Raw genomic sequence first — 26,668 nt, forward strand, 5'->3', positions numbered from 1 at the left:
AGAAAGTCCCGGAAGGAGGCAGTAATAAGGTCCAGATTGTGGGATAAAGTTTGTGTGTATCGCCATTGCTGGGTGCTGCATGCCCCTGTGGTATTAGGGACCACCACTTCCTGAGGCTCCTGTGCCAGTCAATCTCCTAGATCCTTTGCTCCCATCTCATTTAATCTTCAGAACCATGCCATGTTGGGGGTGCAGCTGTACCTGTCCCACAGGTATGAAAACCCAGCTTGGGAAGATTGGTGGCTTCTACAAAGTCACAGTGCACAGTGCCAGAGCTTTCCCTGAGGTCAGCCGGTGGCCACAGTGCCTCCTCTTGTTGACCACAAGAAGACAGCCTCAGCTTTGGGTTCTGAATTGCTTGTCTTATGACAATACTGACTGCAGCAATGGCCAGGGGAAAGTCCCGTCCGGACGGAGCATTTGCTTAGGTAGACCTTATGCTTTGGCTGGGCGGGGTGGATTGTGGGCACCAGACAGCTCAAGGGAGCAGGGAAGAGGTACATGCATGGAAGGACTGGGATTAGGTGAGAACTAAGAGGCCTCCAATCGTGGGCCTCACACTAGAAGAGCCCGGGGATGGCAAGCCTCTGAGTTCTGAGCTCAATGTGCCTTGTAGACTCCACTTAGTTTAGACTCCACCCAGGAGTTTTGAAAAGGCTGGGAAGGTCAATGAGTGAGAAGACAAGCCATAGACAGGGAGAAAATATTTGTAGGACATGTATAATGAAAGACTCACCCCAAATAGGCAAAGAAGTCTTAAAATTCAATAATAAGAAAACAAACAGCACTGTTACAAAATGAGCAGACGTTCTGAGCCAGCAGCTGACTCAAGAGGAGCAGATGGCACATCAGCCGTGCAAGGATGCACCACATCATTTGTCGTTAGGGAAATGCAAATGAAAACAGTTAACAAGATAGCGCTATGCACCTACTATAGTGGCCCAAATCCAGAAGGCTGGGAACACCAGATGTCTGCCAGGACAGGAGAATCAGGAGCTCTTGCTCATTGCTGGTGGGAATGCAAAACAGAGTGATCACTTTGGAAGACAGTTTGCCAGTCTCTTACAAAACTACACCCCCTTTTACCATAAGATCCAGCAATTACACTCATCGGTATTCCCCCAACTGAGTTGAGAACTTATTTTCACAAAAATCCTGCACATGGATGTGTGTGGCAATCTTATTCATAATTGCCAAAATGTGGAAGCAACTGAGATGTCTTTTGGTCAGTGGGTAGATAAATAAAATGTGGTGCATCCAGACAACAGAACATTAGCACGAAAAACAAGGGTACTACTGGGCGCAGTGGCAGATGCCTGGAGGCTGACACAGGAGGATTGCAAGTTTGAGGCCAGCTTCAGCAAGTTAGTCTCAAATAAAAAGGACTCAAAAAGGACTGGGGATGTAGTTCACTGGTAAGGTGCCAGTGGGTTCAATTTCCAGTACAAAAAAAAAAAAGGGCACTATCAAACCTTGAAGACACGTAGGAACCTCAACTGCCCATTGCTAAGTGAAAGAAGGCGGTCTGCAGAGGCTGCATGACATTCTGGAAAGGGCCAAACTGTGGACACACTAAAAAGATAAGTGCCAGAGTCCAGTGGGAGGGAGAACGGACAAGTGGTAGAGAGTCGGGACGTGTAGGGTGGTGGGTGCCCTGTGTGGCGCTGTGAAGGCAGACCCCAGGCTTACACACTGTGCAGACCCAGGAAGGGATGTTGTTCTGTGGCTGGAGAGAGCCAGCAGGAGGTCAGACACTCCCCAGGTGCTGAGGCTGAGGCTCACTGGCAGTCCCCCCTCCATCCCTCAGGAGCTGTCTGAAAACCACACCCATGACCAAGACGCATACCAAGGTGGCAAAGGGACATGGAGAGGAAGCCCTGTCAGAGCAGAGAGGACAGAGGAGCCTCCTTGATCTGTTCTCGTGAAGCACAGAAGTCCTAAGGGGAAGCATGTGACGTGGGAAATCACACACGTACCTGCATGCTCCGCAATAAAGTCATCCTGCTTTCAAGAAAGATTGAGTCTCCAGAAATGTGGAAATTGATGGTTTGCCCTAAAATCGTTTATGGAAAATTCATTCTTGCTGGATGATGCTAGGAGCTGGGATGTGACGGCATTTGTCCTTCCTTCAATTAAAATTACATCGAAGACTCAAAACTATCACTTTTCTCTGTCAGTCACTTCCCCATCTGTAAAAATAGCTTTTTTGTTGAAACAATGTCATGTGAAATGGAATTTGACATAATCTGAATGTTCCAGGCTGCCTTCAAGGGACGGCAGAAGCCAAGGTCTTCAGACTTGTTTGTTCCAGCTGTCCTCTGGCAAAGGCCCAGGGGACCCTCCGGCTTCTCCCTTCAGCATTTAAAAAACCGGGGAGCCTTCACAATTTGTGATTGCCATTTTCAGATGTCCCTCCTGCCTCTTTAATGTAGATTCAGGTATAAAATAGAAACAATCACTCCATTGCTTCGTCAGCCTTTGCAAGCCAGGAATACAGTGATGATCGGGAAGATGAGGTCCTTCTCCCTGCCCAGCTGCTGCTTGGTAGTGAGACAGACTGATGGACACACAGGAGGGCGTGCTGTGGCTGTTGAGCTGAATTTAAAGGGTGAGAGAGGTCAGGGAAGATCTGGAGGTCAGCACAGCCCACCACCTTATGAGAGTTGAACTAGCACTAGGCAGAAAGGAAGGGCATTCTTGGCAGAGGGAATGGCGCACAGAAAGTCCTGGGTGGAGCAATCCCTCTGCAGGCTCAGCAATTTAACAAGATCCTGAGCAACTCAGAGAGAACCTGTCTCTAAATAAATTAAAAAAAAAAAAAAAACATGTGGATTGTAGAAGAGAAACTTGAGAAGTGACCCTAACGGAGAAGCGCTTCTTCCCGTTTTCCCCTTACTCTTGTGCTGTTGCCTGAGAATGGGCCAGGAGCAGAACGGCAGTGTAGACAGCTAGTGCATCCATAGAAACCCTCATTTCTGGCCAGAGAACCCGGGAAGGGAGCCCTTGTGGTCATTTTTCCCCTTTTCTCCTTTCTCCCATAGCCTTGCCCCAAGGGCAGGCTCCAGGTACAGAACTCAGTGGTGGCAGCACCGAGGGCCATATCTCCAAGATAAACCCTGTCTTCCAGCAAAGAAAACAGGGAAAGGGGCTCTTGTGAACTGGAGAGTGTGGGAGGAGTCCTGGGGGAGAGAGAGAGTGGGAGAAGTGGATCATCTCGTTTTTTATAAAAACCCACAAAAGCCCCAGCCTCGCCCATGGCCAGATCTTAAGCGGCTGAGCAAAACTGAGAATCCATCCAAGATCCACATCAGCACTCAAAGCTTTGAGTAATACATGCAGGGAATTGTACACACTTTAAAAACTTAAGCGAGGTTAGACTCTGACCTAACCAAATATGAAAACATACTCCTGAACATCCCATGTGTCAAAGGGGAAATCACAAAGGAAACTAGAAATGTTTTGAGTTGATATCAAAATGTGTGAGCTTCAGTGCTTATGGGGAAATTTTCACCATTAAATGCTATTTTAGAAAAGAAGAAAGGTCTCAAATCAACAACTTCATCTTCCACTTTAAAAAAGAGAGAGAAAAAAAATAAACCGAAAGTAAGCCGAGAGAGAGGAACTAATAAAGATAAGAACAGAAATCAGTGAAATTAAGGACAGACAAATGAAACCTACAGCTAGTTCTTTGACCCATAGCCAGATTGACCAAGAAAGAGAGAAGACAGATTATCAGTATCAGGAATGAAAGAGGAAACAGCACCACAGACCCTACATACATAAAAAGAATATTTTCAAAAACATTACATGAATTCAATAGCTAGATGAAATGGACAAATTCCACGGAATAGACAACAATCAGACTTATCACAAGAAGAAAGAGGAAAATTGAATAGTCCTATTTCTACTAACACAAGTGAATTCGTAGTTAAAAACATTTTACAAAGAAAACTCTAGTCCTAGGTGACTTCACCGGGGAATTTTTACCAAACATTTAAGGAAGAAATGAGACTAATTCTAATTCCATCCAAATTTTCCAAATAATTGGAAGATGAAGAAACATATCCCAAATGAGGCCAGAATTTTTCTGATACCAAACCCCCTTAAAAACATTGTAAGAAAGCTGCAGACCAATATTCCTCATGAACATACACAGAAGTCCTCAACAGAATATTAAAAAACTGTGCCCAGTTATGCACAAAAGGGGCAAGACATCATCACCAACCAGATGGGGTTGGTCTAAGAAATGAAAGGCAAGAATAGGGCCCAAGTAAGTCTGGAGGTTACAGTAGTCCAGCATGCCTGTGGCAGATGAAAGGTGGGGGCACCAGAGATGAGGCTGAGAAGGAGCAAGGGGCCAGCCCTGGACACCTGATTAGGGAGACGGCTCACAACCCTTCCTCCCCCCACTGCAAGAAAAGACAACACGTGAGCCAACTTCCTCTGTTACTCTGGATTGCTGCTGTCACAAACCACCAAACATCTGGTGATCTAAAACAACACAAATTGATTACCTTACAGTTCTAGAGGTCAAAAGTTCAAATGGGATGTCGGGGGCTGACCCCAAGGTGTGGTAGAGCTGTGCTCTTTCTGGAGGCTCCAGGGGAGACGCTTTTGCTTGCTCTTTCCAGCTTCCAGAGGCTGCTCATGTCCTGGGATCCCCCTCCTTTAGGGTCAGCAGTGTCACAGCTTTTTTTCTCTCTGACACCAAGTCTCGTGCTTCCCTCTTTCACTTTTAAGGACAATCGTGATTACAGTGGGCCTACCCACATGATTCACAATACCCTGCCCACCTTAAGAGGGTCAGCTGATCTGCCATCTTCACCCAACTGCTACCTTAGGTCCTCCTCATCATGGAGCTTAACTGGTTTGCCGGTTCCTGGGTTGGGTCACAGACATTTGGGGGAAGGCTGTCACCCCTCAGGAACCCTGATGAGATTAACTGTGTTGCTAGGCAACATTTCTTATGGTAAAGATGTGTCCCATTGGTAAATTACATGAGAACTGGGAGTAGCTAGGAAGAAACCTTAAGTTCCTGATGTAGAAACCACTCTGGAGTTTGGGCCGTTGCTATTGTCTGAATGTTTGTCGCACACCGTTCATAAGTTAGAGTCGACCCTCAATGCAAAGCATTTAAGGTCTGTAGCATTGGAGGCAATGGTCACAGGGTTCATCCCTGACGAGTGCCTTGTGCCTTACACAAGGGGCTGCTTTTTGCCCATAAGTATCGAGCAAGGAGCTGGCAGGTGGTGGGCTCAGATAGGGGACCTGCTGGAACCCACCCGTGATGGCATCCCAATCTTGGATTTCCTAGCCTCCACAACTGTGAGAAAGACATTTCTGTTGTTTAAAAGCTACCAAATCAGTCAGGCACCGTGGTGCCCACCTGTAAACCCAATGGCTTGGGAAGCTGAGGCAGGAGGATTTTGAGTTCAGAGCCAGCCTCAGCAACTTAGCGAGGGCCTGAGAAACTCAGAGAGGCCCTGTCTCTAAATAAAACATTAAAAGGGCTGGGGATATGACTCCGTGGTTAAGCATCCCTGGGTTCAATCCCTGGTACCTAAAGAAAAAAAAAAAAAGCTACCAAATCTATGGCATCTTATGGCAGCCGCCTGAATGGACTAAGGCAGACTCCTGTTGAGGGCCCGCGTGGCTGTCACCAGAGCTGCGGCTCTTGTGAGAGGCACCTTCCTATGTAGATCTAATCTCCTTGCACCTCACCCTTCACGAGGGGCTAAGGTCACCCCTGGCTGTAGTACAACCTGCGGTGAGAACTTCCCATAGAGGAGCACCTGTGCTCCTGGAAGTTACTCGGCTTTTGTGTCATCGACGGTGGCCCCCTCTATTCTGTCCCCTCTCCTCGGCCAGTGGAGGACCCCAGTCCCTTCACTTGCTGACAATGCTCTTGGAAACCTTCCTGCTGTATGTTTTCAGATCCCAAGTTTCAGGCGCTTGGAGCCTGGGTGGCTGCCTGGTCCCTGGCTCCAGCCAGGTCCTTTGTTTTTGTGGCAAGTTCCTCCAGATCCCTGGAGTGAACGCAGCTGAGCAGGGCACCTAGTGGCACTTGGGAACAAGCCCATCATCTGAGTGTTGTCCATCCTGGGGTGGCTCTGTCAAGGAGGGAGGCAGACATGGACATTTGTCCCTCTGTGAAGACCTTTGAAGTCACCTGACTTTGTCCCACCTCCATGCTAAGTGCGCTGTGGCTGAAATCAAGTTGTATAAGAATGATAGTCACCAACACCATAGGCAGAATTGTCTCTAGGACATAGAATTGAGCTGGGTCTTTATCTTCTTTGTTGTGATTTTATTTTCCTACACTGGACGTGTATTTGTATAGTAAGAATAGACCTTGTGAACTGCTTCCGTTTATCAGCAGCTGCTAGAGCTAGACCTTGGAGTGACGGGCAGAGGAACAGGACAGGTGGATGGGCCGTGGGCCGTCTGGTGAGGCCCCAGTGGCCTTGTCCTGCAGATGGAGTCCCAGTCTGTTGTGTCCTCTCAGGGGTTCTCTCTCTGCCTTTAGCCCACAGTCTCCTGGAGGGTTGATCTGAGAGTCCCCAGGCTCACAGGGAAGCTGCTGAGCTTGGGAGCGAGACACCATGGGACCAGGACAGTGGGGACACCGGGACCCAGTGGGGACACCGGGACCCAGCAAGGAGGCTTCCCTGAGCCTCTACACACACCTCTGGTTGTGCTTCCAGGTGAGCCCCAAAGCCGGAGCCCTGAGTCAGCCTCCAGCTGACGACTGACTGCTGCCACCACCAGCCTGCGTCCCCTGCCCAGGCCTCTCACTGTGCCATCTCTCAGCAGGTAAGAGAGTGACCTGTCTTGTCCTGGTTCGCTCAGGAGCAGGGTGGGGATAATGCTTTCAGCAAGACCAGCTTCTTCCTCCAAGCAGAGCTACTGTCTCCCAAGCACACAGCCGCAGGCCACTGCTGAGCCTGAGCCTGATGAGGGGTGTTGGCCTCCACTCTTCCACAGCCCCAGCAGGGGTCCCCGTGAGTCAGACCAGCAGCCCTGGGGAAGGAAGCAGTGCCCTGGCGCCACCCCACCTCTGTGCTTCCTGGGTCGGAGCCACAGGTGCAGCCCATCAGAGGCCCCATGAAAACCTTCCACCAGGTCCCTTGGGCATCTGTTTGCAGTGACCGTCCTCCATGCTCAGACCTTAATCTTTGCCTCTCATGGGCGGAGTAACTGATCTGTGCCAGGCAGACACTCATGGTGGGACTGTTGGCATTACAGGGTCTCGTCTTAGTCACTGTCATCTTTATGGGACAGACCAGGAGAATTTCTTCCCCCTCTAGAACAGCAAAGCTATGCTTGGGACAGAGTATGGGTGAGGTTATTTAGAAACAGACTCCCGACCTGAGGTCTGTGAGCCTCTTGGAGTGACAACAATCTAAAATCTATAGCAAAGCAGTTTCCCCTCAGAAGCGCCTACGAGCCGTGTGAGCCAGGGGAGACCCTCAGCCAGCCTGCAAAGCCTGGAGTCCGGGTCCTGGGTTCACACACTGATCTCTGGAACTTCTGGCTGTTGGCTTCATTTCTCTGATTTTTGCACTTTTTGTTTTTTTAACAAAACAAAAATGAGCACTGTCCTGCCAAGTCAGCAAACAGGTGTGTCGATTACTGACTTCCAACATACTTCCAGGTCTTACTGGTGGTGACGCTCTAACCAGGGGTTCATCTCTTTGTCCTCACTCTCCCCGAAGCTGAGAAAGTCCCCACACAAGAGCACAGCGTCCTGCTGTCCTTGCTGTCCTGAGCATTCCCCTCTCTGCCCAGGGTCGGTTTGTGGTGGGAGGCGGGGAGGCAGGGAGGCTGAGAGAGCAGCCTCCAGACCTCCCCTGTGCTTGCTTCCAGGGAAGCAGGATGAAGGAGGGCATGTCCACGTCCAACAACAGCACCACCAGCATCTCCCAGGCCCGGCGAGCTGTGGAGCAGCTGAAGATGGAGGCCTGCATGGACCGGGTGAAGGTGAGTGCACGGGCGGGCGCAGGGCCTTGGCAGGGGCCAATGCGCTTGCTTGGAGTTTGGAGCATGCCCAGGGTTCACGTGACATGGAACGCAGGGAGTGCCTGATTGTGCAAGGAGGCCCCCAAACAGACCCCTGCTCACTTCAGCCTGAGTAACCACGTCTTCCTGCCAACAAGTGAGCAAGGGAGTCCAAGGATGAGGTCAGTCCCAGGGTTTCTGCCCCATGCGGTGACCTCGAGGTCAGGCAGCTTCACTTCTTTGGTGACAGGGGCATGCTGGGGGTGTAGCTTGGAGCCATGCCCCTGTGTCAGATGCTCCTGGGGGAGGCTGGGAGTGCCGGCCACTCCCACTGTGAGCCGCTGCTGAGGGCAGGCTCCTTTACCAGGGAGAGCTCCATTCAGCAAGGCGAAGCCCACTTCTCCAGAGCCCCATAGAAGCTGGTCAGAAACCAGTGGAGCTGGCGGCTCTGAAACGCAGCTGGAGCTGGGGCTGGGGCTGGGGCTGGAACAGCGTCGTGTCCACGGAGCCTGTCAGGACACAAATCCAAGGCTCCTCCTGCTCAGCATCTGGGATTCAAAAATTAGAATCTGCACCAGCAGGCGACTCCTAAAGTCTGTGTTGGCAGAGCTGGCACCCTCGGGGCTCCAGCACTGAGCCCTGTCTCATCTGGAGCATGGCTGGCCATGCCAACTGTTGCCTCTGTGAGATAGTCACCCTTCCCCACAGGGCTTCGGGTACAAGCCATCAGAGGAGCCAGAAAGCCCACACAGAAGGACCTGAAGGTAGCCCTGTGTGATGGCGCACGCCTGTAATCCCAGAGGCTCAGGAGCCTGAGGCAGGAGGATCATGAGTTCAAAGCCAGCTTCCGTAACATCCAGGTGCTAAGCAACGCAGTGAGACCCTGTTGCTAAATGAAATATAAAATAAGGCTGGGGATGGGGCTCCGTGGTCGAGTGCCTCTGAGTTTGATTCCTGATACTTTCCGCCCCCCCAAAAAAAGAAAGACCTGAGGGTGTACTCAGCAGGGGAGAATGGCACTAGGAAGGCAGTTGGTTCAGGTGGAGCCTGATCACGTAGGCGTGTCTCTCACCGCCCAGCACCAGCTGTGCCACAGATCAGATCTGGAATGCCCGTGTGTTAAAGTCATGGTCCTCAGCTTGCTGGTGTTGGGAAGTCACGGACCCTTTAGGAGGACCTGGGGGAGGGGAGCATGCTCTGGGGGGGGGAGTGTGGGGCTCTGGGGTCACCCCCCCATCTCCTGTGTCCTGGCCATGAGTGAATGACCGCTCTGCCATGTGCATGAGGTGCTGTGCCCCCAACCCTGCACAGACACAGTCCCTGGTCCTCGGTGAGAGGAGAGAGCGAGGTGAGCACCCAGAGAGCAGGGAAAGCCCCGGGGTTGGGGGGACTGAAGAATGCCTGAGGAGTGCCAGCTGGAGGAGTGAAGATGGGCAAGGCCCCTGCTGTGAGGACGAAGACCCTGGTGAGAGCGTTCCCAAGCACAGCCCTGCAGAGCAGGTCCTGGAAAGCCGCGTTAGCAGGCCATCTCCACCACAGTGATCAGGGCTGTGGGCTGGGACTGGTTTAGGGCTGACACCGGACAAGGAAAGGTCAGCGAACTCATATGCAGAGAGCCGCCCGTTGGACTGGTGAGGGCTTTGGGCAACTCAAGAGCAGGCGCCATGCACACAGGCGCAGGGCCAAGCCACAAGGCCACTGGAGTGCGAGACGAACTACCAGTGGGTGGCAGATCCGCTGGTCAGAGGCCAGGAGGCAGCAGAAGCCCTGAGTAATCAGGAGAGACGAGGGGCAGAGGCTGGGCTGAGCAGAGGGCCAAGGGGCAAATGCACCAAGAAATTGAGCAGAACTCAGAGAGAAGACGTGGAGACGCCAGCAGAGAGGTAGAGCCCTAGGTGGAGGCCTGGCCAGGGGACTGGGAGGAGTGGCCACCAGGTGGGGACTCTCCTTCAGCTAGGAGGCTGGGTCTGTCAGGCCTTCCCTTCCCCTGAGACCCTCGCATAGGATCTAACACTAGGAGGAGAGGTCCCACGCCAGGTCAGAGGCAAGGAGTCTCGGGAGCTTGTGCTTTGGGATGTGTGGCTGGTCCAGACCCTGGGGACTCCAGGGAGCAGCCAGTGATGGTCACGTTACTGTGGAAACAGCCATGTCACTGAGGAGAGGCCGCCTTCGGGCACAGGGCATGGTCACCCCTGCCATATCTTCCTTATATAGCCTTCAACATTTTAAAATATCATGGTCAAATGCATAGATGCATGATGTGTCATTTAAACCCCTTCTAGATGTATATGTCATCACGTTAAGTATGCTCACAAGGTGATGTGACCATCGACACCCTCCAGCTTTAATCTTCCCAAACAGACATTTGTCACCATTACAAACACCCTCTCCCCTCCTCTCCTCCCCCAGTCCTGGCAGCTGCCTTCTGCTTTCTGTCCCTATGTGACTGAATGGTTGAGTGCTCCTGGATTCAATCCCTGGTGTATATATATATATATATATATATATATATATATATATATATATATATATATATATATATATATATTTTAAAAAGCTCCCAAATAAAGATACCGGCTTTCTCACATTCTCAGAGAATGATCTGTGGAGATGTACTCAAAAGAAATGAGCTCAGTGTGCTGAAGAGACCCCTGCCCATCTGCGTACTGTGGACCAGTCCAACAGCCAAGGCTCAGATGGGCCAAGGTGTCCGTCATCAGAGGAATGCATACAGGCAGTGCATACCCAGACAATGGGAATAGTACTCACCCTTGAAAAGGAATGAAATGCTGACATGGGCCACAGCACAGGTGAACCTCGAGGACAGTGTGCTAAGTGAAATGAGCCATAACAAAAGGACAAGTGCTGTATGATTCCAATTGTGGGAGGTCCCTTGAGTGCTCAAATTCATAGGGACAGAGGATATATATATATATATATATATATTTTTTTTTTAATTTAGAGACAGGGTCTCTAAGTTGCTTAGGGATTTGCTGAGTTGCTGAGTCTGGCTTTGAATTCACAATCCTCCTGCCTTAGGTTCCTGAGCCTCTGGGATTACAGGCATGCACCACCAAACCCATCTTATTTGGGGGTCTTAATTCTTGTTTTGAAAATGATACTCTGTTTCTCTGTTCATAAAAAATGGTACTTGCTTATTTTGGAAAATTTTGGGGAAATGCAGACCAATAGAAAGAAGAAAACTGAGTGATCTGTGACCACCACAGGCTGGTGTTTTTTCAACTGAATATGTCTTACATATTATAAAATTGAGGTTATAGTGTACCTCTTTTGCTTTTCTCATCCTGATTTATCACTGAACAATGTTTTGTGATTATATATCCAGGTCTGTAAATACTCTCCTAAAATGTCCTATTTAGTATCTGTTTTCTACGTCATCTGGAGTACTGTGATTTATTGAAGTGCTCTCCTGTTCTCAGACATTTCACTTGCTTCCACTTTGGGGTATTCTGTTTAAAAAGACACTCAGTGAACCCACTGGCCAATAAAATTTGCATGTTTGATTATTTGTGTAGGATAAATTCCTAGGGACTGAAAAATTTCTTGAACAAGAATACACACATGGAGAACTGTCCTTTTTTATATTTTATTTAGGGACAGGGTCTCCCTGAATTGCTTAGGGCCTTGTTAAGTTGCTGAGGCTGGCTTTGAACTCACGATCCTCCTGCCTCAGCCTTCTGAGCCACTGGGATTACAGGCGTGGGCTACCATGCTTGGCTATGCTGCTTTTCTGTTTTATGCTGTAGAACTTTATGAAAAGAGATGTAAATGTGCAAAACTGTTAATTTACACACGAAAATATGCATTAAGACTACAGGATAACCTCTGGGGAAACTCCCAGTCACCAGTTCCTCCCCCAAAGGGCTGAAAGACTTGCTCATCACCGAACCCACACACTATCTGGGTCTCAGGAGTTTTTGGTCAAAGAATGATTCACTTGATCTACTTAGAACAGCTCACTTTTGATTCAGGTCCCAAATCAACATCATGGAAACAGGATCAGGTGGGGTAGTCAGGACAGACTAGAGAACTTCAGCATAAAATTCAGTTTCCGGGACTAGTCCTCACAGCAGTGCAGAGGGATAATCACCATCCAGCTCACATGCTCCAGCTCGTGGGGTTGCCGCTCTGAGCCAGGGATTAGCCATCCAGCCAGGGCCACTGACACTTCGCCAGAACAGGGCTCGGACTCCTCCCTCTTGGATCGTTAGTTGAAGTCTGGCATGTAGGTCTGACAGACAGGATCAAAGTCACATGCTGGTGCCCAAGCTGCAAGGGATTCTTGGAAAGTGAGAATCAACATTCTCAGATCCTGTTTTGAGATATCAACTTTTTCCCTACACTGAGCACATGGAGAAGATAGTCCCTCCAGCCAGAGAAGAGGTCCAGGTCCTGGGGACAAAGTGTATGACCACTGTCCACTGTAGCCCATTCTTGCTTATTTCATAGGTGTGAATCAGTAAATACAAGTTCATTTCTGAAATCAATTAACATATTTTGAACGTATTAAAACTGCAAAGAGGGGCTGGGGTTGGGGCTCAGTGGTAGCGCACTTGCCTTGCATGTGTGAGGCACTGGGTTTGATCCTCAGCACCACATAAAAATAAATAAATGAAATAAAGATACTGTGTCCAACTAAAACTAAAAAAAAAAAAAGTAAGACATCAAAGCAACCCCAAAGGTATCTGTCTTAGTAGGTGTTAAGTTGAAAAACTAATTTAGATTTTCTGATTTAATGTCAAAAACAATGTACTTTGCACTAGGAAAACACTTAAAGTGACTCAGACTTAGAACTTAAAAAAAAAATGGGCAGAAATATACCAGTTACAGTCAGTATGTGTAAGATCTACACGAGAAAGATAGTAAAACTCTGAAGAAACAAATCAAAGAACATCTGCATGAATGGAGAAGCAGTCTGCGTTCATAGATAGGAAGACACAGTATTGTCAAGATGTTTTATTCCAGCTCCATTTCTAGATGCAGTGTCATCCTAATCAGAATCCCAGCAAGTTATCTTGTGGCTATTGACAAACTGATTTTAAAGTTTATATGGAAAGGCAAAGGCCCAGAATAACCTGTAAAATACTGAAGGCAAAGAACAGTAGCAGCAGTGGGAGACTGGCTGGACCTGCCCACACGGCTACCTTGAGCTGCAGTGACCAGTGGGTGGGCTGATGCAGTAGGGACAGAACTCAGTGGGAGGAGATGGAGGGCCCAGCACAGACCCTCAGGTATACAGAGGAGCAGGGGCAGCCCACGGAGCAGACACAGTCATCTAAACATGCTGCTAGACATCCATTGCAAAAAAATGAAGCCAACTTGGGCCTTTCACATTGCACAAAAATTAACTCAAAGGGAGCCATAGAAACCCAAAAGACAAGACTAGAAACTGCCAGAAGACAACACAGGAGGCAATCTGGATGACCTTGGGCTTGGCAATGAGTTTAAGGCACAACAGCAAAAGCACAACCCGTGAAGGAAAATATGACTAAGTTATTCTTCATTAAAATTAGTAACTTCTGTGAAAAATTAGTAAGGAAATGAAAAGCCACAGAGGGGAAGTCTTTTTGCAAAGAACATAGATGGTAAGAAGACATTCAAAATAGACAAACCTCTTAAAATTAAACAATGAGAAAACAACCACGTTTAAAAATGGACAAAACATCTGAACGGATCTCACCAAAGATAACATATGATGGTAAATAAGCACAGAGTCCCGACATCCCATGTCCCTAGAGAATTGCAAACCCGAGCAATGAAATGCCACTATCACTTATGACAATAGCAAAAATCTAGAAAACCAACAGTGTCCTAATTTAATAGATTGAATTATGTTGGGTGCATGTATGAATACGCAAGAATGAATCCCACTAATGTCAGCAATGAAGATGTTAAATATACAGGCACACGTATCAATAAGTAAATAATGTCAAATGCTGGTGAGGACCGGGAATAACTGGGCCTCTTATTTGTTGCAAGAGGGAACCCAAATGACACGGCCACTTAGACTCGCTCTTACAAAGCCAAACAGTACCCAGAGCAAAACACGAGGAAGGGTCCAGGGCAAAATTGCATCAGGCCAACTTTCCCCACTCCTAGTGTCTCTGCTCGCCTCCTTTTTGTCTGGCTAACTGACCAAGGTCTGGGAGGACATGCTGGACTCTGACCAGCTGTGCTTCTCTCCTGGCCCTTCCTCATTTTCACCTATAAAACGAGAATATATAAACTTCTTTACCCAGAAAATGCCAAGGAGGCCTGCCTGTAAGCAGCCCTCTCAGGGCTCAGCCCCGGCACTGCCTGGATATGCAGGCTCGCAGAAGCAGAGGCGGCGCTGCCCGTTGGAAACCACTTCCCCAGCCGTGAGTGGACTTGGGAAGGCCGTACCTGAGAGAGTGAGACACTCAGAGCATGGAAGGGCCGAGAGATCTGAAGAGCAGAATGCCTTGCCTTGGACTCCGAGTCCTTACTGCAAAATAGCTGCTCTCTAAACCATTGTTCAGTTAAGGTTCAATGTAAGGACAACCCCAATTCTAGTGTGGATTTCCAGGAAGCAGACTTTGAATCATCCTGAGGTTCAGTTAGATGAAAATGTGTGGGAGCATTTGTTCCATTGAGTCTTTGCCTTTGTAGTGCTGGGGTTGAATCCAGGGCCTCTCACTGGCCAAGCAAGTGCTGTACCACGGAGCTGCACCCCAGCCCAGGAGGGTTTTCCTAAGTATATGTGTTTTAGGAGGAAGACACTAAAACATATCATAGAATCACAATATTTAAAGATTTCTAATACTCTTTCAGGAACAGGCAGATCATTGGAACAGAGTAAGAAGTCTCAAAACAGACCCCAGACTATTGAGAATTTGGAACACGATCCCAGACGGTATCTCAAGTTAGTGGGGAATAGATTATTAATAAATGTTGTTAGATATTGCTAGCACTTTGAAAAATAAATAAAGCTACATGCTTCACTAATTTTATCTAAGTAAATTTCAAATGAATTATATTCATCTGCTCAGACTGTCAAAATATCAGGCTGGGTGGCTTAAGTAACAGATTTATTTTTCTCAGTTCTAGAGGCTGTACGTGCAAGATTAGGGTGTAAGTGAGGGTTTGTGTGGTGAGGCCACCTTCTCATTGTCCCGACACAGCCTTTGTTTTGTGCTTGCAGGGAGAAAGACCTTCCCTCATGTCTCTTCCTCTTCTTATAAGGACCCCAGTCCTATCAGGTTAGGACCATCCTTTGACCTCATTCACCCTAAATTATCTCCTGAAAGGCCCTGTCCCCTATCGCTGTCACATTGGGTTTGTGGCTTCAGTTTGAATTGGGCAGGGGTGTGATCAATGCATAGCATGGATCAAAGATTTAAATATAACAAAGGAAACCACAAGAGTACTAGGAAGCAGGAGGGATGTTTTTATGACATGAATTTGAGACAGACTTTCTGATCATGCCATGAAACCCACAGTTCATAAACTAAAAGTTTTGACTGTGCATCAGGCTGGGATCCTGTCGTCCTTCAGCAGTGTGGACAACCCACATTCCATTTGGTGAAGCCTTGTGGGAAGTTTGCTGAGTGGGCGGGGATCTCACTCCTGGCTTTTCCAAGTTTGTCTGGATCCAGAGCTCTCCCCACCAGAGCTCTCCCCATGGTCTGCTAACAGACAACTTTACTGCACCCGGCTCCAATTCTCTTGCACTTTTCCTAAGAGTCACCAGCAGAGCCGCCATGAGGGGAATTCTTTTGGAAGAAAAGCAGCCAGAAAGCAGCCAAACACATAAGGGAATATGTTTCCTGTGGTCATGTTTTCTCCAGTTGATAAAACTCATATGGTTGAGTTGATGAAGCCAAACCAGAAGATTCTAAAGCCAAAGACTGTGTTAAAACATAAAGGATAGACTCCAATGTCATGGCATAGCTGGTGGAAATCTGAAAACCAGCAGAAGCACGGAGCTCCTCCTGCTCCCAGGTTGCTCACCCGTAGCTGAAGATTTGGGAGGTCCAGGGCAAGAAGGCAATTAGGAGATGGGAAGATGGAGAGAGCCACCTCTCTGAAAGAAGAAACCAATGATGCCGAGTCCCTGGCCCATGGGGGTCTTGTCTTGACAGTGGCCACAGTGTCCCAGGTCTAGCCTGAGCCTAGGGCATCTTCCTCATTGCAGGCAGCAGCCACAGTGTCACCAGGTCTAGCCTGAGCCTAGGGGACCTTCCTCATTGCAGGCAGCAGCCACAGTGTCCCCAGGTCTAGCCTGAGCCTAGGGGACTTCCCTCATTGCAGGCAGCAGCCACAGTGTCCCCAGCTCCAGACCAAGCCTAAGGGACCTTCCTTTTTGCAGCTCCTCCTGCATCACAGTTTGGGCTTAGCCAGCTCTTCATTTCATCACCTTCCACAAGAAGCCTCATCCAGACCTGCAGGAAGTAGCTGTGCTTTCTACAGTCAGATTTAGAAATGAGTTCAAGGAAAGGGTGTCAGAGGGCCAATTCTAGGAGTGGAGTCAGATCAAAAGAGAGCAGCCTTTAAATTAAACCAAAGCATAAGGCAGGATAGGGACCCAGGAGGGAGGAAGGTGCCCCAGGAAGGAAAAGGGCCCTTCCAGGCACCAAGCTGCTTCTCTGGGGGCCCTGTGGGCATGGAGTTGCCCTGAGAACTGGGAGAAACCTTCCCACTCTTAAACATCCTTTCCGTCCTTCAGAGAGCAACCAAATACATAAGGGAATAATAGTAGCCCCTGCCTGCAGGGCACCATCCGCCTCCTCACCTGGCTGCAGTCCAGCAGACATTGCTGTTGCCATTTGCAGAGGAAGCTGAGTGCCCAGGTGTGCCTCCTGCCCAGATGTGCGTCCTGTATAGGCTGCCTCCTGCTCAGGTGTGCGTCCTGCCCAGGTGTGTGTCCTGCCCAGGTGTGCATCCTGCCCAGGGTGCGTCCTGCCTAGGAGGACAGGGCAGGTTAGCCCCTGGTGCAGCCTAGCCAGGATGGTGCTGCCAGACTCACATCCACTGCTTCTCCCTCAGCCTTCCTGGAGCCCCTCTGCATTGGGGCCAGATGAGGGGGGTCTTGCCATGTTCCTCACTCACCTCAGTAGTTCCCATCACCATACAAAATGCTCTTTTGGTAAACTTACAAAATGACTGATTTGTGGCTTTTTTTGTAGTAAGTTGGGAAATACCAAAGCGGAGATGGTCCATCAGGTAAGACTTCTAACAATCTGTTGGAAGGGTTTGGCTAAGTCAAAGTCCAGGGCAGATGTGAGTGAGTCACACATAGATGGGCTGCATGGGAGCTTTGCTGGTCCTGGGCTGGGACCATGTGAGGACACCTCTGATTTAGGACAGCTTGGAGATACTAGCCCTCTCACATGCCTTAGACTCACCTCCTTGTGTGCAGTCAGCTAGGATGTGGGGGAGCCTTTATGGCAACCTGGTGACTGACCCACTGGCAGTTATGCAACCTTACAATTCGGAGGGGACTCCCTGCTAGGTTGTTCTTTTATCCACACACAGATCCCCCCACTTCTGGTTTCCACCTGTAGACACAATCTCACCTCCTCTCAACCAAATGCTACATGTGGCATAGGGTAGGACTGGCTGGGTGGGCAGAAGCCCCTCCTGCTAAGGCCATCTAACAATGACTGGGAATCCCCTACAGTGGAGCCACTGAAAGCCATAATATGGAAGCATCTATAGATTGCCCTTAGGGGGCTGTAGGAGGACTTACTGAATATGCGTTTTTTGTTTTTTTTTAAAGAGAGATTCCTTTAGGAAGTGGCATTAGTATTAAATACTTTCCAATGTGAAAAGAAGAAAAAAACAATCTTAAGAACTCACTCTGTGTCAGGTATAGTGGTGCACACCTGTAATCCCAGCAGCTTGGGAAGCAGAGGCAGGAGGACCATGAGTTCAAAGCCAGTCTCAGCAACTCAGTGAGGCACTTAGCAACTCAGTGAGACCCTGACTCTAAATAAAATACAAAAAAGGGCTGTGGATGTGGCTCAGTGGTTAAGCACTCCTGGATTCAATCCCCAGTACCAAAAAGAAAAAGAAAAAGAACTCACCCTGATTCTATTTAACATCTGCTGTTCAAATTTAGAGGCAAGGTACACACTCTAATGTCTTAGGGATACCCCGAGGCTAGCAGGACTCCTGGTGGAGGGTACATCAACTTTGACCTTGTAGAAGATCCATGCCTGGAGCTGGCTACAACCCACCTGTGCCCTTAACGAGGATCCTGCTTTGTTTTTTGGGGGTAGAGGGAGGAATAGGCAAAGCCAACAAAGATGCTTCTAGTTGATTCCAAGTACTATTGTTCAACAGACCCAGACTGCTGAGAAATAGGTGTGGTTTCTCTACTTTAAATGCAAAGTGCAGAGGTTGTCACAGCAAGAGTAGTAATTATGTCATCTGTCTTGTCATGGAATGTGACTATAGTAATTGCAACATTCTCTCCCATCCCTGAAGCTTGTAATTATAGTGCAACTAACAGGATTATGTGCTAACTTGGGCTGTTTTAATCACCTCTTTTACTCTGAAATGGATGGTAAAATTCCACAGTTGTTCCCAGACTACTGATTCTTTTCAACATCTGCTGTCCTGTAGCTTTCTGTGTGCATGTGCTGGGGATGGAACCCAGGGGCTCTCGCTCGCTAGTCAAGTGCACCACCACAGAGCACAGTCCCTGCCCTGGGCTGTGGCTCGGGCAGTCCATCATCACGGAGCTAAGAGCTGATGGGGGATGGGTGGGTGAACATCCACAGTCAGGGAGCTGTAATTTTCTACCAGGATGAAATTCTGTCTTTGAAAGCAAATTGTCTATTTTATGTTTCAAAGATGGCAGATGTCTTCTGGAATCTGGAGATGTCTATCACCCTTATTTTATAGGAAGGAAACCTCCAGTCAGAAAAATCAATCTAGGGCTGATTAAGAAAACCCTCTCTTGGGCTGGGGCTGGAGCTCAGTGGTGGAGTGCTTGCCTAGCATGCATGAGACACTGGGTTCGATCCCCGGCACCACATAAAAATAAAAACAAGTAGAATAAAGGTATGGTGTCCATCCACAACTAAAAAAATATCTTCATAAGAAAGAAAGAAAGAAAACCCTCTCGCCTCATGTCTAAGGAGCAGATGTAAGTTGATTAATGCCTGGATATTACACTGAGAGTCAGGATGTCACCTTTTATGTGTAAGGCACACGGTGACGGTCATGGCCTGTGCTTATGTTTTCCAATCCCATTACGGTAAATGCCTGGGTTTATCTGAGATCCTGTGGGTATAGGGGAATAAAGGGACTTCAGATGCCATATCTGGTTAGGGAAGCTCCCTGGGATGTTTGTTGTAAGATGACATACACTGCATTGGACACCGCTGTGCCTGACAAGCCCATCCTCAGTGGTATAATTGTCTTAGTCCATTTTCTGCAGCCGTTACAGTCCTCGAGGCTGAGAAGTCCAAGAACATGACTCTAGAGTCTGGCAAGTATCTCTGAGCTGCGCCATAATGAGGAGAGAGGGCAGGCAGTGGCCGAGAGGGAAATCCAGCCAAACCTCCTTTTATCAGGAGCCCTGAGACAACAGACAGTTCCTCCCTCTGCTCATGAGGGTGGAGCCCATGTGGCCTCCTCCTAGAGGTCCCACCTGTCAGCACCACCCAAGGCCGTTGCACCCCAACCTGAGTGTGGGGGGTATGCAGACCACAGCAGTGGTGCTCCAGAAACTCGGGGTGCTCCTGAGAGCCCACCTGGGCACAGAGTGTGAAACCAGCGCTCTGTGGCCATATGCTGGCTCTGGTGGCATCCACTCCTGCGATTACTGAGGTTCAAGCACAGACAGGACTCAGGATCCAGAGTGATGGCTATGGGGACACAGCTGTGATCTGGAACCAGCACGGAAAGCAGATGATCTAAGAGCAGCCTGTTTTCTTGAAAGGAGCATGGTGGCATCAAGTAAGTGTCACTTTTGAGAAGCAGCAGAAAACTTCCTGGATGGAACCTGCTCAGGACTGTCAGGACAGTCACAGTGCAGGTGTTCAGCTATGAGGGAAGAAGGCTCACCGATATGGGAGGGACACAAGGACCCAGCCAGAGTGGCCCCCAAGCCCCTTGAGTCCCCTCCTCCAGGACGTGGCCTGATGCAATGTGGAGGTCCTGATGCAGCCCCCGGAAGGCCACCCTGAGGTTACTCTCAGATACCTAAATTAGGCTAAGCCACCCACGAAGGCTGTTGCTGACATCTGCAGTAGACTGACTCGGAAAGGAAGCTCTGTGGTGTCCCGAGAGCCTGCCTCTGGCTGCAGGTGGATGGCGTGTGCAGGTAGCCATCGTGTGGTCAGCCTTGGTCCCCCCCACAGTGGAGACAGTCCACACATCCTGATGATTATGGTGACTTCATCACTTCTGAGTCTTCTCACTATGGGGACAAACACCTCACTTTGTTCTTTCCTTACATCCTCTCAATTAGTTACAAGGAGGATGTTCAGCAATCGCTTCCTTGATGAGATGATGAGGTTGATAGAGAATTCAGAATCAACTGGAGCACGGCCAAGGAAATGAAAGAGGTGGAAATTGAAAACTAGACACTGGAGAGGACGGAGAGCCAGAGGAGGCATCCTTGAAGCACCTGCAGGCCTGATTGTTCTGAGGAGGAAGGGGTGGCTCCCACCCCCAGCCCTGTCTGTGCCAGAAGAGGGGCTTCAGGGAGGAGTCCACTGCAAGAACCCAGTGGTGTCTGCCCCTGTGGCTGCAGAGAAGCTGGCGTGGGAGGAGGGAGTGACACCTGCAGCAGCCGGGACCACTTTCAGGAAGGAGCTGCAGCAGGGCTCAGCCCAGGTGCCCACCCACCATGTGGTTCCTGCACAATGCCCCCCACAGCTCTGTGGCCTCAGAGTCAACTTCCCTACTCCTTTGCTCCTGTCCCTTGTGATGCCGCACAGGTTCCCTGCAGGCTTGGTGCACTCCAGGCCTCTATGTGCCTGGGAAATTCCTACAAGGGTGTCCTGCAAACTACTGCCAATTTCAAACACTCCCACTCAACTCAAAAGACATTTATTTAGGATCTAAAATACTGGCCACAGTGCCACTAAAGGTAGAACCAGAAACCGGCCCAGTAAAAACAAGCTTAGGGATATCTAACACTCCCAGTTTTTACTGAGAAAAGCAAAACTTGAGAGGTTGATTTCTTTGCCCAAGATCGCACAGCTAGCTTAAGGGTGGAGATGAAATGAGAATCCCTGTGTTCCTTGGTGCCCCTTTCTCCATTCCACACTCCTAACAAATGTGGGCTCTGTCTGGATTTAGGTAGACTCTTCAGTTCTACTCCTACTTGATTTATCTAAGGGAAAAAATCATTTTGGAATTATTAATAGGATTCCAACCACTGCTAGTGTGGGTGTGTCTGGCTGGAAATCAGAAGAAGAATCCCTGTAAGATGTGAGCCAGCCTGAGAAGGGACGCAGGGGGCTTTGGAGCACCTAACTCACTGCTCGGCTTTATAGTTCTAGAGAAGACCTGGTGTTGGGTGCCCCAGAGGCAGTGGGGGTGGGAGTGGCTGTTGTGCACTCCCCTGCACCGAGTCTCTCCTCTCTGGAGCCTGGGCCTCAGCCAAGAAGTCTGAGGGGCAGCTAAGTGAACGCTCAGGCCATTCGGGCATCAAACACTGAGGAGCCATGAACAAAAGAACTGGTAACTTCATCTCCCCCAGCAGGGCCTCCCCAGCCCTCTCTCTGCACAGATGGGGGCAGTTCACTGCTCGATGATCAATGATCGATGGCTGATACCGTGCATGGATTAAGATAAGTCTGAAAGAGCCAGGGCTGCCTGGCCAGGAGGGGCTCCCTCTGCCGGAGTGGCGTCCCTCCTCAAAAAGGTACGGTCTTATAAAACAGCAAAAGTGTGTCCTGGGGTTGGGGTTGTGGCTCAGCGGTAGAGTGCTCGCCTAGCATATGCGAGGCCCTAGGTTCAATTCTCAGCACCACATAAAAGTAAATAAATAAATAAATGTGTGTGCGTGTATATATATATATATATATATATATATATATATATATATATACACACACACACACACATAAAGTGTGTCCCGTGAGGGGAACAGAGTCCTCTCATGCTTGGTCCTGAGAGCAGACTGCAACAAAAGAGCTGATCATAAGGGTACACCACCCCCCGCATCCTGGCCAGGGCAGCAGCCTTCTGTCTGACTCTTCCAGAAACAGACCAGCAGAGTCATTCCTGGCCGTTGGCCTGGACCCTGCACTCTCCTCCAACGAGAGTTTGACAAAGGGCCTGGGCCTTCCTGCCAGCTCTTCAGCCCTCTCCGGATGCCAAGCCGGCCTAGCTTCCAGGGGTAGCATCTCCACCGCAGCGTCCTGGGTTTGCACCACCCGCCTGCAGCCTGTCCTCGGGCGGGTCCACCCTGCTCGGGGACTTCTACCCTGGACCACTCGGAGCTGGCCTCTAACCAAGCACCCGTGCTGTGTCCCCACAGGTCTCCCAGGCAGCCGCTGACCTCCTGGCCTACTGCGAAGCGCATGTGCGGGAAGACCCCCTCATCATCCCGGTGCCTGCGTCAGAGAACCCATTCCGGGAGAAGAAGTTCTTCTGCACCATCCTCTAACCCCAGTGGTGAATGCCCCTCCTCCGTCCACAGAAGCTGTAGGGACCGTGCATGCTGTTAGCCTTGGGGCGCCCCCGCCCCACCCCACCCCCAGGCAGACTCACCTCGGTTTTTCATGTTTTCTTCCTGATATTCCATTTCTTTTTATTTGTATTCTCTCATTTTTATGTCATTTTCACTAGTGGCAAAGAGAAATAGACATTTTTATAGCCAAATGACAAATGTGCCCTGTAAACGGTAAGATGGATTTAAGGGTTTACAGGTTTTAAACACCAATTCCCAAGTTTAAATACATGTAGTTAATGAATTTACTCGATAATTCATTGAAATGAAAAAGCATGCCCAAGTAGCCCCCACTTCGGTAACTTGGTTTTGGATGAGAGCATCTCGACCAACCGCGAGGTGCGGGGGTCCCCCGCCGGAGAGAGCAGCACTGGGGTCCCCCACTCCCGCTCCTCCAGGGAATCAACAGCTTCCCTGACCTGCGCTGGGGGCCGCGCAGCCCACCCCGGTTGGACGGCCCTTGCCTCCCTCCGCTTCTCATGGATCGCTGCAAGGTGGTCCTCTTCCAAATGGAACCCTGGGGTGGTAGCCACTGGCTGCCCTGACCCTAAGCAAGGACCAGGACAGCCCTCAGTCGGTACTCAGGCACCGCCACTGCCACCTCTCCTGCTCTCTACTACTCTGGCCCGGTCCCATCCACAAGGGCCCTTGCTGGGAGCAGCACAGGTCCAGCCGGGCTTCAGCGGAGTGACAGCAGCTCCCAGGAGCCGCCCGCTGATCTGGCCTTGGCGCCAGCTAATTTAACCCTCCAACAATGGAGACCACGAGTGAAGGTGTCTCTGGAGGGAGGGAAACTGAGGCATGAGAGATGACGCGGTTTGCCCACAGTTACGGACCGCAGTGGGGAAACCCTACTGCCCGTGCAGGAATTCAAGCCCCCAACCTCCTGCGGCCCTGGCTGGGACGCCTTCCAGGCTTAACCTGTGGCAGGTGGGTGGGCCACATCAGGAAGCTCACCCGGTGCTCAGCAGACTTTCCCACCTCCGCCCAGAGGAGCCTGCTGAGCCTGCATGGGGGCAGCTTATGGAAAATGAGCCCTGCGGGGCCCCAGAGAAAGAGAGGTCAGCCTGCATTAGCCTGGGAGCTTCTGAGACAAACTGCAGGCCCCACCTAAACCACTCATGCATCCCTGATGTTGGGGAGGAGCAGCATGGGAGCAGAGGCTCTTAGTCTAAAATGGTCCTGTTCTGAGTATTTGGAACCGGCCTCTCTACTGGGCTCTGCAGGGCCTCGCTGGGTGGCTGGAGCGAGCCACTGTGTGCCCAGCTGTTGTATCTTGCAAAGAGGGCCCAATGTCATTACTCCTCCTGCCTTTCTGTCTGGAAGGAAATCGAGGAGAGCTCTGATTATTGTTTAAAACAAATACATGCACCAAATGCCAAGGTGCAGTGTAGGGAAGAAAGGGGGACTTGAAAGACCCCCCCAGCTCAGTGGGATGAGGAATATAAAACTGCCTACAGAGAGGCAAATATGATTTTCAGACCAGTTAATGACGGGCTGCCATCAAGAGTGGTGTGAGCACAGGGTCATTCCTTGCTGCTTTTGTTGAACCAGTTCTTAGTTTCAGAAGGCTCACTGATGGCACCAGAGCTGTCAGGAGGCCGTTGGCTCAGATTGCAGAATTGTACGCTGAAGGTGGTGATGGAACTTCCATCCTTCTGCAGTGGGGGCTGTGACCAGGATCTCTTTATTCTGTGGTCTGCATCAGCATCATTAGCCTGATAAAGCAAAACGCAACCCATAAAAGCACATCAAAAGAGCTGAGAAAGTGGGTCGGCACATAGTGGCAAAATCAGGTCAAGAGAAAAACGTGCTTTGAATCTTCCACCGAACTTTCTCCCCTTTTGTTTTTGCTTCTATCCCTCTGTGTTCCATCTTCCTTTTCTCTCTCTGCCCTTTCCCAACTCGATGCTTCCTTACATTCCCCGGTGAGATCCTTTCACCACACCCCCTCACTCCCAGACCTACAGCACTTTCTGTGGGTCACCCCTCCAGGTGTTCCTGAGCTCCGCTCACACTGGGGGCTGTGAGCTCCTCATTCCCATCATCAGTGAAGACAAATGACATAACAGCTACCACTATCATGGACTGCAGCTGTATTGGACAGTTGCCATTTCATACTTTCAGCTTCCTGTAGGGGGAAGTCACCCCTTACACATGAATTTAGTGGGATGTGGAACCCACCCTCCTGCAATGGAAGCTGGAGTGGGTGGGTGTTCCCCATCTTTCAGGTGCCCCCTTTCCCACTCTGTACTAGCCAGGGGGTGGTCAGTGACCCAGGCAGACTACCTGGACCCCCCTGCTTTGTGTTGTGACTCTGGAGCAAATGACACGGAAATGAAATGCTGAGAATCATCTCATGGAAGCTGCAGTGGTCCTCGGATGGTAAAAGGTCAGCAAAAGAAGCCAGACTGCAGGGGTGCATGTCCACTGGTAGCAATGTCCAGGGACGCAGGGTCCTGGGCCCCACTGAGATGCCTTGTCCTTCTTATATCTCCTTCTAGCTTCCTGTTAATTCTGTGAGCCTCCAACCTCCATCCAGTAAATTCTTTATTCTTTCGTGAAATAGCCCAAGTTGGATGGAAATACCATGTTACCTAACAATTCTGCTCTTAGGTATATTCCCAATAGAAATGTGTACGTAAATTTATTAAAAGAAACAATAGAATGTTCACAGAGCACTGTTCATAAAAACCCCAAATGGGAAAGCACCCGAATGCCCATGTTGAGTGGGTAAAATATTAGGGTCTCTTCACATGCTGGAATCCCACGCAGCCCGAGAATGAATGGTCTGCAGCTTCACCCCACAGCCTAGAGGTGAGGGAGGTAAGATGAGTACAGATTATCAATTCCATTTTTATGAAGCACAAAACCTGGCAAACCAATCCAGGTTGCAAGGAGAGATAGGAGGTTCTACTACTACAGAGTCACTACCGAGGAAAGAGTTACCAAGGGAACAGCCACCGCGGGGGCAGGAGGGAGCTTCCGGGGTGCTCTGATTCTGGATCCCATGCCATTCACCTGAATGTGATCCATTTGTGAAAGTTCTTCCATCTGTACACCTTGGATTTGGGTGCTTTTCTATATGTATGTTATACTTCAATAAAAAGTTGGGTTTTGTGGCTACCAGTTATGAATCCTACGTTATTTATTTTTTCAATTTTGGCAGTTTTCTCAACTCTTGGCTCCCCGTCAGACATCATCAACATGACACTAGTGATAACTAACATCAACAGTGGGGCATTTTCAGAGTGTGTCTGACAATATATTGAATTGCCATCCACAGCCGTCTGGATGGAGAACAGGCTTTCAGCTCCACCCAGGTGGCTGCCTGGACAGATGTGCCAACACCAGACTGAGGGCTTTGTAGGGAAACAAGAATTCTACAGGGACGCCCCCAACAGGGCTGAGGTGACAGCCTCTCAGCCCTCCTGCCTCTGACCATGAGGAGTAGAGTGGGGACGGCCTGCCAGGAAACCCATTCTGAGACACCGCCTCTGAGCCAAGAGCCCAGGGGCTCCCTGAGGATCCACACATGACACATGTGAGTGGGTACAAAGGGGCAGGAACTCCAGGCCTGACCCTACTCTTCCAACATGGCTGTCCGTCCGCCAGGCCATGCAGCCAGCCTGCTGGTCCCGATTCCAGAGAAGCTGCATTGGAGCAGTGGAGCCTGGAGCGATGGCCGGGTGGGTTGGAGTGTGGGCAGCAGGCGTGGCCTGAGGCTACGTGGAGCCCACCATGCAGGATGGGGTTCCTGAGGCCCTGCAAACCAAGATGCCAGCCTGTCACCCTTCAGGGGCCGGGCCTGAACACCATGGGTCACCTGCTCAGAAGCCCACTCCACGCAGTGCTGCAGCCCGGAACCTGGGAGCACAGACCCTTTCACTACGTCAACCTCGCACTTCTGACCTGGCCTGAGAAAATGGACGTGGGGCAGACCTGCATGAAAGTCGGGGCTCCAGAGTTGACCAATAGGGTTAGTACCTTTCC

General features: G+C 49.9%; 1 protein-coding gene and 1 long non-coding RNA gene across 2 annotated transcripts; one reads left to right on the forward strand and one right to left on the reverse strand.

The window, feature by feature from the left end:
* Positions 1–751: 751 nt before the first annotated feature.
* LOC124084748 (uncharacterized) lies at positions 752–4,691 on the reverse strand. Its single transcript, XR_006849204.2, has 3 exons — positions 4,515–4,691; positions 1,977–2,595; positions 752–1,009 (listed from the first exon to the last, which is right to left on the reverse strand). It is a non-coding gene; the product is annotated as an uncharacterized LOC124084748 (long non-coding RNA).
* A 2,012-nt stretch (positions 4,692–6,703) lies between these two features.
* On the forward strand, positions 6,704–25,792 carry Gng4 (G protein subunit gamma 4). The gene is made up of 3 exons (XM_046432169.2): positions 6,704–6,813; positions 7,867–7,980; positions 22,484–25,792. The coding sequence occupies exons 2-3, from the start codon at positions 7,876–7,878 to the stop codon at positions 22,610–22,612; spliced, it is 234 nt and encodes a 77-aa protein (XP_046288125.1). The 5' UTR covers positions 6,704–6,813; positions 7,867–7,875; the 3' UTR covers positions 22,613–25,792.
* The last annotated feature ends 876 nt before the right edge of the window (positions 25,793–26,668 follow it).

This window comes from Marmota monax, unplaced genomic scaffold (genome assembly GCF_021218885.2).
Source record: "Marmota monax isolate L192 unplaced genomic scaffold, Marmota_monax_Labrador192_F-V1.1 WCK01_AAM20220418_F8-fsc00071, whole genome shotgun sequence".
Classification (NCBI taxonomy): domain Eukaryota; kingdom Metazoa; phylum Chordata; class Mammalia; order Rodentia; family Sciuridae; genus Marmota; species Marmota monax.